At 40.7% G+C, this 12,503-nt stretch overlaps 1 protein-coding gene across 7 annotated transcripts in view; it reads left to right on the top strand.

Annotated features, from left to right (window-relative positions):
• PPARG (peroxisome proliferator activated receptor gamma) overlaps nucleotides 1–12,503 on the top strand; it is a 137,745-nt gene that overhangs the window by 111,745 nt on the left and 13,497 nt on the right. For all 7 annotated transcript variants that reach the window (XM_032650112.1, XM_032650115.1, XM_032650114.1 and 4 more), the window contains one exon: nucleotides 8,672–9,122. In XM_032650112.1, coding sequence (XP_032506003.1) covers nucleotides 8,672–9,122 — 451 coding nt within the window. The remainder of the gene's footprint in view (nucleotides 1–8,671; nucleotides 9,123–12,503) is intronic.

The raw sequence follows: 12,503 nt of genomic DNA, 5'->3' as shown, positions 1-12,503 counted from the left end.
TATAACTGTGCCTGAATTCTGGTCCCAATTCTGCCATCAACTTGCACTGTGACCTGGGTCACATCTCTGTACCGCAGTTTTCACAGGTAGGGTCTGACTCTGAGTATATCTGCAGCAGCTTCCTAGGGTAGTAAGAGCCACAGAACATTCAGAAGACACTGTCCCAGCCCCTGAAAGCCTTCTTATGCTGTCGTTTACTTTCAAATGAACCCCCGCAGGAAAGGTGTGCAATTACTGGACAGAAATGTGTAACTCTTTCCCCACTCAGTTATATTTTGGGAAAAGTTTTATCACCTGTTAATGTATTTTGATGACTATCTCAAGATGGGGTTCCTCCCCCCCTTTTAGCTAAACCGTAAGAGTAGAATCAGCTAATAGAAAAAGAAAACTTCTGTGGGATATTGCTGCGTTAAAAGCCAAATATCAAGAAGGGCAGTAGGTTTTCTGACAGTATTATACCTGTATCCAGCTGTTTATAATTTTTTTTAATTCTTGCGTATTTATTATGTTCAAGACCCATGACCACCTTACAGCTGCTATTATTATCCTCTTTTTAAAGATGAGGAAACTGAAGTCCAGAGAGGTTGAAAACTTTGCCCTGAGGTCCCAGAGTTAGCATGTGGAAGAAGCGACACCGGAACGCAGGCCCTGTGCCTCCCACTCGGGTGCGTTCTCCTCCCTGAAGCCAGTCCTGCCCATCGGCCAGCAGTGGCCAGGCTGACATAGACACTGTGGAAGTTTCACCTTGGGAAAGCATTCTGAGTTATGGTTTATTTTTATGAATATTTAGAATGACAGGAATTGTCCACCTTGTTCTGCTGTCCCAGTACATTCACAGTCAGGGAATTTTCCTTTTGCTGTTTTGTTCTTGAATTCTAGTGAGGAGGGCCGCTGTCTTCTATAGGGCAGGGCAACGGAGTATAGGTCATAGTAAAGCTGAGTCTACGTGTTTTTTAAATGAAAAGATCAGGGCACAGCAAAACAAAAGCAAATGACCTCAAACAAAGTAAACCGTGTTCATTTAAAGGTAGAGAAACAAACGGAAGATCAGGGTGACACAGCCAAATAGGGTTAACAATTGAAGGCAGCTTGCGCCAGCTCGCTGAGAGCCCATGTGGGACAGGGAACCTAACCGGAGACCCTGAGCTGGGAGAGGCTTGATGACAGGGGGACAGCCCAGAGCACAGTGTTTACTCCACAGTTTGCCTTGGGCCATTTAGTTTCCAGGAACTGCTTTCTCACCTTCTTTTAATCTCCCAATCCAGACCTGCAGTCCACACTGGAAATCCTATTAATTTAATAGTACCTGAAAGATAAGAGGAAAGCGTTTAAAAAGCAAATTTCCTCAGCAGTCAAGATTTTAAATTTACACTCCCAGTGGCCAGCATACTGTTCAGTGTGTGACCCAGGGGCCACAGCCCGATCCACTGTAAATCACTTTAAAAGCTCACTCCAGTTGACTCCTTGGCTCTAAATCTTTGAGTTGAAACTAAGGTAATTGTAGGCTTTTTATGGGGTAAATAGGTATTAAGCTTTTTTAAGGGAAAGGGCTGCAAAATGCTTGATTATAGGCTTCTCAAGTTTGTCCTTTTTCCCTCTGTAGTAACTAGGACTGTGCTTTGTGTTACTCAGAACGTATCTGCTTAATTGAATTAAAAGCTGCTGCCTAGGGCTTCCCTGGTGGCACAGTGGTTGGGAGTCCGCCTGCCGATGCAGGGGACACGGGTTCGTGCCCCGGTCCGGGAGGATCCCACGTGCCGCGGAGTGGCTGGCTGGGCGCGTGAGCCATGGCCGCTGAGCCTGCGCGTCCGGAGCCAGTGCTCCGTGTAACGGGAGAGGCCACGACAGTGAGAGGCCCGCGTACAGCAAAAAAAAAAAAAAAAAAAAAAAAAAGCTGATGCCTATGCCCTTGGAAATTCTGGACTTTCATCAGAGGGTCTCTAACCCAAGATTTTCCCACCAACCCGGGCACCATTAAAGATCGGGATAGAGGCAAAATTGCCTCTTGTTAGGGTCTGGGAAGGAAAACGAGACTGGGCCAAATCAGAATAGTCCATCCCCTGATTACACAAAACTGCAATAGAATTGTTTGGCGCTCTCTTTTCTCCTTATCTTGCAAAATCAAATTAAGCACTAGTGGAAAGAAATAGTTCAGAGAGGAATATGCGAAAGGGAAAAAAAATCAAAATGTGACTTCCAGTGAGACCAGAGATTTCTTCTTTATCTTACGTGGTCATGTTATTCATTTGATGTTGTCAAGTAAGACAGGGCTTACTTGACAGGGCTGTTATGTTATCACTTGCCCAGGACTTTTGAAAGATAAGATTTGCATTGATAGGAGAACGTTTGCAGAAGTGTGGACCCTGGAGAAGGTGGGGCATGTGGAAGAGGGGCTGTGGCTGGTGCGATAGAGCCGTTTGCGTCTCACTATACACCCTGCTTGAACTGATGTCGTTAGGGTTGGTTCAGTCAAGCCTGGGGGAGGCTACTCAGCATAGTGGATGGATGACCAGTTACCCAGAACCTTTGGAAAAGGAAACGACTTTACTGAAGAGGCCATTCTTTAAATTTATCTTCCTGATCCTTTTAACCATTGCTTAGGCCCAGCTGCAGCATTTGCCTCCAGGCCAACCAGCGCTTCTCCCTTTCCCACTAAACTCTCTTCTATCTCTTATTCGCTGGTGCCACCTTGCAGAACAGAACAGATAAATGAACCAGATAAATTAAATGCCCCTTGTCCCCTCCTATCTTTTTAACTTAGATATCGTATCTTTGGGATATGATTGGCCCTACTTTCGTTGTCTTGCCGCAAAGAATAATGCTTGGGAACTTTAGGCTTAGGGAAAGATGGGAAATGGACTCACTGGATGTGGAACACCGGAGAAGAAATTTTAGGAGCACTTGGCCTTTTAGCCACCCTCAGATAGGAGTAGCACTGACTGTCCTCAGTCTACTTCCCTTTCAATGGCTTGTTCCAGCCCAGCCCCTTCTTTGAGAGAACCTACTGAACTCTAAAAACCACAGATATGCTAGAGCGAGGGTGCTTATCTCCTGAAGGCAACCTGAGAACTGAATGGACTTTGGAAGTTCCCAGTGTTTGACTACTCCCCTGATGCAATGATCACACTGGGTGTGTCAGTGTCACGTGATCCCATGTTTGTTGATGAAAATAAACAGAGAGTGGTTTTCAAAAACCATCTTCAGTGCCATGGTTTGTCATAAAACAATAAATAGAAAAACCCTTGGTGTGTCTGCCAACTTTTCACTCCATATCTGAGACATGGTGAGGCCCTCCTGGCTGCACTCTGTCTGCAAACAAGGAATAAAGCTTGTTATTTGTACTGTATTGGACTTTGGGTCCCAAAGCATCCCACTGCTTATGATGGATCTATGTGGAGTCACTGTTTTAATAATTACAGGAGCAAACTGGTGCCATCATAAAAACAGTTCTTCTAAATAGTGTGTGAAATATGAACCTTGCAAATCGTAAAACCAGTATTGAAATGTAAACTTTTGTGAAAACAGTTCTGTACCCATTTAAATTTTCACATCCTAAAATTTACAAGGGCCCTCAAATCTGGTAACTCAAACTGTTGGAAAGATATCTGTCCTTTTAAATCCTACACTTAACAACTAAACAAAGTGTGGTCTCTTTCCCCCTTTCACTGTGGAAAAGCCTGAGTGAGCTGGAATTTGCTCCCCTGGGAAGAAAGATACCAAACAGACCCTCAGAGAAAAGAGCCTTAGAAACCACAGTATAAAGAGCAGGATGGTAGTGCTGATTTGTTTTGACGGTGACTAAAGAAGTTGGACTCCTGGAATCATTAATCCATATGTTCATATTAAAAAAATAAATTTCTTTATTTCCAGTACTGTCGGGAATATAGCTTAAAGATATAAGAGATCTGAACCAATGGTGTTCTTTCAGACAATAAATTAAAAAGATAGTATTCTATATAGTTAAGAAGAAAAGCATTTTAATTTTTTTTTTCATTTTTTAATGATTAGACTCAGTTGGCCACTACCCTTGTTTGCCAGCTGAGTAACATTTTGGCCAGCAATAGACTTTTCTTTAAGAGCTGTGGCTATGTGCTGGTTCATTAGAGTGTGAATGATTCTTCGTATTAAGTTTTTATTTGTCTTAAATCTCTAAACCATGTAGGAAAACAAGATTACGTTTGAGAGACTTTCAAACTTAACTTCGATCATATACAGCACTTAATTGGCATCTCTAGGAAATAATAGTTCAAAGGACACTGCCTCCAAGATCCCGGCATGTAAGAGTTTAAAAGCTCCACTTCCTCCCAGAATAGTCATTGTATTTAAAAAAGCAAACGTGGGGAAGTCATGTAGAAAGCAACAGAAAGAGAAAAGAATTAGTCATGAGTGAGGAGATCTGGTTTAGTGTTTGCTATAAATAGCTGTTTGACTTTGGAAAGTCTCGAGTTCAGTTTATTCATACATAGTCAGAGAATGATGATGTAGGTTATTTCTGAAGACCCTTTAGTTCTCTAAACCCCATGGTTCTCAACAAGAGGGAAATAGGAATGACAGGGGAGAAACCAGAAAGAAGTTGAGGAAACCCAACCAATGCATTTTGGATTAACATTCACCCAGTGGAGCTAATCAAGGAGAACCGTGTGTGTGTCTCAGAAGATGAAAAGTCAGTCAGAAGTATAAAAAGAAAGAAGAAAAGAAGATGAAGAAGATAGGCCCTAAGAATTCAATTTTCTTCCTTGAGCCTTTGCTCTAATCTGTCAGGAAAACTAAGACTACCAGGAGAGCCCCGAATTTCAATCTCCCAAATTGGAGAAGTCACCAGAATAATCTGTGCTTTCTTAGTTGATTTTCTCATTTATCTCCTCTAGCTTGCCATTTTATTATTCAAAAGGAGCTGTAAACTTAGAGCATTCATGTGTAATCACTAAAACAACCTGTATATTAAAATGCTGCTGTTGTTGGACTACTAAGAAAAATATTGTTCTGTCTGTCCATTCAAAACAGTAAAGTTTTATTCCTCTACTTTGTTTTCATTAGTAAGCCAGCTTCCCCCATGATCTTTGTGTTATACATAACAGGTGTGCTATAGATCTAGAACTAATTTTAGTTATCTATAAAAACAGTACCCTTAACCCCATCCCGGTTTTGATACGTGGAGCCGTTTTTGAAAATCAAAACATATCAAAATAAATTACACTTGATGTATCTCTCCAAAGAAAACTAACTTCCTCTTACAGAAACCGTTTTGTTTCCCTGGAGAAACATTGTGTTCAAGTGCCATTTTCTTCATTCCATTCTGACCTTGTTCTGGAGTGTCCAAAATAGGAGAAGTACAAGCACTTGTAACAGCCAAAGGCCGACTCACCATGAAGCAAATGAAGCTTCAGGGCCTCTTCCTTGTGCTGAGCCCCTTCCAAGGCTCAAGAAAGGGCCTGAGCTATTTATTCTTATAATTTGTATTACTGAACCCAACAGTTGTTCTAAATGTCTTCAATAATCGTGTACCTTTCAGGCCCCACAAAGCCTGGATCTATCCCTGATAACATCCTAGACATAATTAAGCATTCTTTCCTGTTAAGGAAAGATGCTTATCTAGCCATTTGATATAGTGTCTGAAGGTAAATACATTGTTAGCCCCCAACTAAAAGTGTAAAATCATTAAGACCACATTTGAAGAGGATATGGTTCCTCTTAAAATGGCAGATCATCCAGTGATAACGGTGTAAGCTAATAGAGAATGTAAGACTTCCCTTTGCTTTGTAGAAAATACAGAAACATGGAAGTGAAGTGCATTTTATGGGGAATATTTTACCAGAAGTGTAATGTTAAATTCATGATCCAAGATAAACTCCACTGGCTGAATTCCACCCGTGGTTTTAAGAGGTCAGCCCTCTGCAAACCAGGTGGGCCACTCTCTGTTCGCTGTTTCAGGATAAGGAGGTCCCAGTGTGAAATGTGCAGGTGAAATGTTTGCAGTCTAAGAATTGGTGAATTGGTGGCGAAGAAAGGCAGATCTCTGGGCGGATCGTGTCCAATCACTCTTGCAGTTTGACAGATCCGCATGGGGGTTGAAAGAATCTATGCAGACTTCAGAAATGCAAGGAAAACAGCACAATCAGCTATGACGAGGAAAAACAAAGAAATCCACCTGGGATTCATTTGCATGTCAATACCCATAATTCTCTGCCAGTTCACGTTTTGAAAACGCTGAAGGGATCTTTTTTTTAAAAAAAAGAAAAGACTGGAATGGTTTGGCATGATGGTGGGGGCTGCTGATTCCTTTCTGTGTCCTTGAGTGTTTACCGCCAGGAAATCCTGACCAATGCCGATTGCCAAGGGGTTACCAAGTCACATTGTTGTTAAATTGAGAGAGAAAATTAGCAGGATTGTGCCCTATGTGCAACTCGCACAGAATTTCGAAAACAGGAACCCGGGGCTTTATATGAGGGGACAGGGGAAGTCAAGGGGAAGAGTCACAGGGTGATTTATCAGGGCATAGTTCCAGAGAAATTGCTTACATGGAGGTGGAAGAATTTGATGCATCCATTCTGTGCCAAGAAGCTGAGTGGTTGAGCTCATCCAAAAGTTGAAGTGGGCAGATCGAGGTACCGTCTTTTCATATGTGAAGAGGGGATGATGTTATATCCGTTGTTTTTGGTACTCGTAGAGGTGCAGGGGGACTCTGCAGGCACCGTCAGATTCTCATGGCAGTAAAGAAAGCCAGGCTCTTGTTAACGTAAATTATAATACGCTACAAAACTCCTGAAGGACAGACACGACCTCTCCCTAGGCTCTGTTAACATTTTCCTCATGATTAGAATGTGGCATTCTGGAGAAACTTAGCACGTGTTAACTGATGTGACTGTTTATCCACTCCGTCCTTTTTTTCCTCTCCCGGTAATAATATCAATCTGAAGTGGGAGCGGGGCGGGGGGGGGGTGGGGGGGGGGAGCGAAATTCCCAAAAACATAGTAAGCACTCTTCACTCCTGGTTTCCTTGAAGACTTAGAGCCACCAGGCGAGGTTACTCTTGGGTTACTCACATCTGTCCTACTTTGTGGTTTTGTATTTGCTAAACAATACAATTGAAGTGAATTTGGGGGTTTAAAAAAGTAACAATTTCTGGAATAACTCCAGTGAATGGTGTGGAAATAATAGGCAAGTTTGGAAAGCTACTCAACATCGAAAACCCCTTAGTATTACTGTTATTTCCTTCAGTGTAGAATAGACGTATTAGTTCGGTGAAGGGAATTCCCTGGCGGTCCAGTGGTCAGGACTCTGCGCTTTCACTGCCAGGGCCCGGGTTCAATCCCTGGTCAGGGAAGTGAGATCCCGCAAGCCATGTGGTGCAGCCAAAAAAAAAAGTTTGGTGACGATCATAGACTCCTATAGAGATTAATAGTCAGATTCTCTGAACCAGTGGGTCTTGAAGCTGGCTACTGCTGGCACTCACTGCATCTGCTTCCTCTTGCCAATGAGGAGAGAATTCTCAGCGTCTCTGCTCGAAAGAAATTTTATTTTTAGTACATCAAAGACTTCATGTTTAGTGGACATGTAGTATGCATGCACACTCACACAGATACACACACACACATACATCACAGACACTACATCTGAGAAATGCAACTAGCATATCCTCAAGAGAAGAGTTGGAAACTTGCAATGCAATCCACTCCCCTCAGTGGAGAACTTTGAGGCCTTGGAAAGATAAATGACTTTTCTAAAGTCACGTAGTTAACCGCAGAACCAAAGCTGGAACCCAGATCCCCTCAACTCTTATTAGGGGTAACTCCTTATGGAGCTCAGGAGATCCACTGTGTATATAAAGTGTAGCCACTTCTCCTTCAGAGTAGCCTTGAGAATTTCACACAGACCACAAACCTTTGGTTAATTCTCTACGAGGAAATGAAAGAGAAAGATCATCTATGACGAACACAACGTGCTTTTGAGAGCAGCCTACTGCAAACCTGAGTAACTGATAAACGTGTTTTATTGATTCCTGACCCTTAAGGACACATACTTTGAAAACTAAGTTTTTTAATTTGACGCTTTTGCAGCTTTTACCCACAGGCCTTACACAGCTGCTCTTTCTGAAACAGATTGCTTCCAGAGCATTAAAAAAAGTGAAACAGACATTTTCTTGGCTCAGTATTTTTAATCTGCTTTCAGACTGATTTTTTTTATAGTTAAGTGTAGTTTACATGCACACTGTGTTTCTTTCAAGATCTGAGTAGATTTAATGTATAATTGCAAGATTACTTTATGTCCAGGTGGGTCTGTTCAACCCTGAGTTGCTGAAATAATTTTTTTATTGAAAGAAGTTTAAAAACATACACCATTGAAAGCCAAAATAAACAGTAGATTGCGTATCATTTGAAAAATCAACAACAAAGACCCTCCAAACAACAGAAATTGGAGCTATTAGCCAGCCCCAGGTAAGGTGTTGCAGTATAAATGGAAGGAAAGGGAGGCCAATATTAGTGAAATATGTTTGGTCCCAGAAGACAATTGGGAGGATTAATCAAGACACGAGTATTTTCTCATTATTAATTAAGTGTTTTAGACTTTAAAGATTTTAGTTAGCAAAGCAAGTGTACATAGAGAACCTGGGGTGGTGTTGACTGAATTAGAAATCTCCAACTCAGCCATTTTCTCCCTTTTTTCTTTGCAGCCATTTGTTATCTATGACATGAATTCCTTAATGATGGGAGAAGATAAAATCAAGTTCAAGCACATTACCCCCTTGCAGGAGCCAAGCAAAGAAGTGGCCATCCGCATCTTTCAGGGGTGTCAGTTCCGTTCCGTGGAAGCTGTGCAGGAGATCACAGAGTATGCCAAGAGTATTCCTGGGTTTGTAAATCTTGACTTGAATGACCAAGTAACTCTCCTAAAATACGGCGTCCATGAGATCATTTACACGATGCTGGCCTCCTTGATGAATAAAGATGGGGTTCTCATATCCGAGGGCCAAGGATTCATGACGAGGGAGTTTTTAAAGAGCCTGCGAAAGCCCTTTGGTGACTTTATGGAGCCCAAGTTCGAGTTTGCTGTGAAGTTCAATGCACTGGAATTAGATGACAGCGACTTGGCAATATTTATAGCTGTCATTATTCTCAGTGGAGGTAAGCTGCTTCTTTGGATCTTCCGTGAAAGAGGGTGGCGTGGTGGTGGGATGGCTGAAAGAATTTGGACTTTCCTTAGTGTTAGGCTATGTGCCTTTTCTCTCTGCACTTACCACACTTTTCATATGGAAAATGCCAGTGGTATAATGCCACGGGAGTCTAACTACCTATGTGACGTACCGAGAAAGAATATTGTTGACTTCCTGTTTGAAGGCTGTGGGTAAGTCAGGTACTTTTCTTTTATTCTTCAAAATATTTTTTCTAGTCAGATCCAAACATGGAAGACAAATGCCCTTGTCTGCTTTTTTTTTTTCTCTTTATTTTCTTTTTCCTTGTCTTTTTCCTTTCCTTTCCAGAAGGCCAATCTCTTCTTCATTTAAGTAGTGACATATATAACTTTGTAAGACAATGCTCACTTGACATAGAGAAAGCACCACTGTGTTTGTGATCAAATTATGGTCTGGCCCCAGCATCAGTGAGGTGTTACTTTGAATTGCTTTCCCAGGTTCAGGGATCAAGGAACACACATTTACTGAGCCCTGTCTCCTCTCCCGTGTGGAGTCCTCTGCCGGCTCTCCTTGAAGTACCTTTGTGAGGTGGTTGGCTGTGATTAAGAATGCAGTCTGAACGAAAGAACACCCAGCAGAGAAATAAACTGAGTTGTTTAGCCATTCATTGTACTTTTGGCCTTGCTAGGACATGATCTAACTAACCAACTCCGACAGCCAGCTTTTATACTAAATCCTACTTTCATTGGCCTTCCACGTTTCCAACTTGAGTAGAAGAAAGTTTTAGTGTCATCTCTTTAATATAAAGATTGTTTTCAAGTGACCAGTTTTCATTACTGAAATGGACTTCAGGCGAGCTTCTTGTGTGTACCCTACAGAATATCCTCTGTGCGTGAAAACTGATGTGTAGGGGACAGTGGTCCTATAGATGTAAGCTGTGTGTAACTAGACAGCATGTTACAAAGAGCAGTCCTTTGTTGTCCAGTTACAACAGCGCAGAGTGCTTCTGAAATCAGGTGCGTGGTGTATTAGTAATGATAATAGTAGCAAACACTTATTAAGTACTTACTGTGTGCAGGAAGTGTTCTGGCCACTTCACACACATTCATTTAATTCTCAGGACCCCAGTAAGGTAAGTAGCATTTTGCAAACAAGGAAACTAAAGCACTGAAAGGTTCAGTCACTTGCCCAGGATTACCCAGGCAGCAAAGATGGAGCCAGGATGATGAACCGAGGCAGTCTGGCTCCAGAGTCTACACTGATACTGCCCTTTACATGACTAGGGTGCATATAGATAACAACACAGCGCAAGTTAACTCTGAAGCAGCACCCCTTTTTTGTGTTATGTTCAATGTAACAAAAATACACTATCCAACATGTTTTGATATCTTGACGGAATCTACTTCTTAAACAAATTGACCCTTGATCATCTGGGATCTGTGATTAATTCAGCAAAGAAGAATGAGATTCCAGTTTATCTGAGGTCCACTGGGAGAAAAAGATTCAATTTTGGAAAAAACCAGATTAGAAAACAAGTTGGTATTGTTTAACTAGCTAATATTTTAAGGCACACTTTATTTTTATTGAAAGTTGGAAATATAATTATTAACATGTGATATATTTCTAAGATTTTTCCTAATCATACTATACATACCATATTTATATTCCTTTTTTCACTTAACCATTTTCTCATGCCACTATTACTCCTTATTAATATTTTTATTAATTTTAAAAATAAAAGTAATATATGGTCATTTTATAATTCAAGGAGTACAGAAAGGTGTAAGTGAAAAGTAAAGCTCTCTATCCTCAGAATAAAATAGGATTAACAGAGTCCTATTTCCCCTTACCAAAAAGTTTCTATGTATGTGCTAGCATATATACAATATATATATATATATATATGCTACCATTTAAAAAATTTTTTTTATTGAAGCATAGTTGATTTACAGTGTTGTGTTAATGTCTGCTGTCAAAGTGATCCAGTTATACAGATATACATTCCTTTTGTGTATTCTTTTCCATCATGGTTTATCACAGGATATTGAACATGATTCCCTGTGCTATACAGTAGGAACTTATTGTTTATCCATTCTATATATAATCGCTTACATCTGCTAATCCCAACCTCCCACTCCACCCCTCCCCCACCTCTGCTCCCTCTTGGCAACCACAAGTGTGTTCTCTATGTCCGTGAGTCTGTTTCTATTTCATAGATAGGTTCATTTGTGTCATATTTTAGATTCCACATACAAGTGATATTATATGGTATTTGTCTTTCTCTTTTTGACTTAGCTCACTTAGCATGGTAATCTCTAGTTGGATCCGTGTTGCTGCAAATGGCATTATTTCATTCTTTTTTATGGCTGAGTAGTATTCTGCTGTGTGTGTGTGTGTGTGTGTGTGTGTGTGTGTGTGTATACACACACACACACACACATACACCCCTCATCTTCTTTATCCATTCATCTGTTGATGGACACTTAGCTTGTTCCCATGTCTTGGCTATTGTGAATAGTGCTGTTATGAACATAAGGGTACATGACTCTTTGAATTATAGTTTTGTCCGGATATACGCCCAGTAGTGGGATTGCTGGATCATATGGCAACTCTATTTTTAATTTTTTGAGGAACCTCCATACTGTTCTCCATAGTTGCTGCACCAATTTACATTCCCACCAACAGTGTAGGAGGGTCCCCTTTTCTCCACACCCCCTCCAGCATTTGTTATTTGTGGACTTTTTAATGATGGCCATTCTGACTGGTGTGAGGTGATACCTCATTGTAGTTTTGATTTGCGTTTCTCTTATATATGCTTCCATTTTTAATGACTGTAACGTATTTCATTTTGTAAAAGACCGTTACGTACTAAATTATCTTCCTATTTATGTTTGGGTTGCTTATAATTTGTTATAAGAACCTGTAGAGAAGAACATAAAAAAGCATGGGAAATGTGTTCTAAATTCCACTGGAGTAATCCTTCTTATGTGTCAATTTCTGTTAACGTTTCAGATTATTTTCTCATTCTAAATTACCAGAAGTAGAATTGCTGGGTAGATGGCTATGAACACTTTTAAGTCTTTTGTTTCATTATTGCCAGATCTTTCCGTATAGTTTGTACCAGTTTATATTCCTACCACAGATAATAAGGGAGGCATTTGAAATAAGCCATTCAAAGATACTTAGTTTCTGTCTAGGAAAGTTCTAGACAAGAAATAATCATGATAAATCAGGGCTTTTTGAACCTGAGCAATGTTGTTTCATGGGCGCATAAGACAACAGTGTGATTTCATCTAGAAAAGTGCCATATACTGCCCATAACACACAAGCTAGATTATTTGAAAATCAGTGATTCAGTTAGGCCTTTAAAATT

The sequence above is a fragment of the Phocoena sinus genome, chromosome 11, assembly GCF_008692025.1.
Source record: "Phocoena sinus isolate mPhoSin1 chromosome 11, mPhoSin1.pri, whole genome shotgun sequence".
Lineage (NCBI taxonomy): Eukaryota > Metazoa > Chordata > Mammalia > Artiodactyla > Phocoenidae > Phocoena > Phocoena sinus.
Note: the sequence above shows the minus strand (reverse complement) of the source record. Positions and strands in the feature narration are given on the sequence as shown.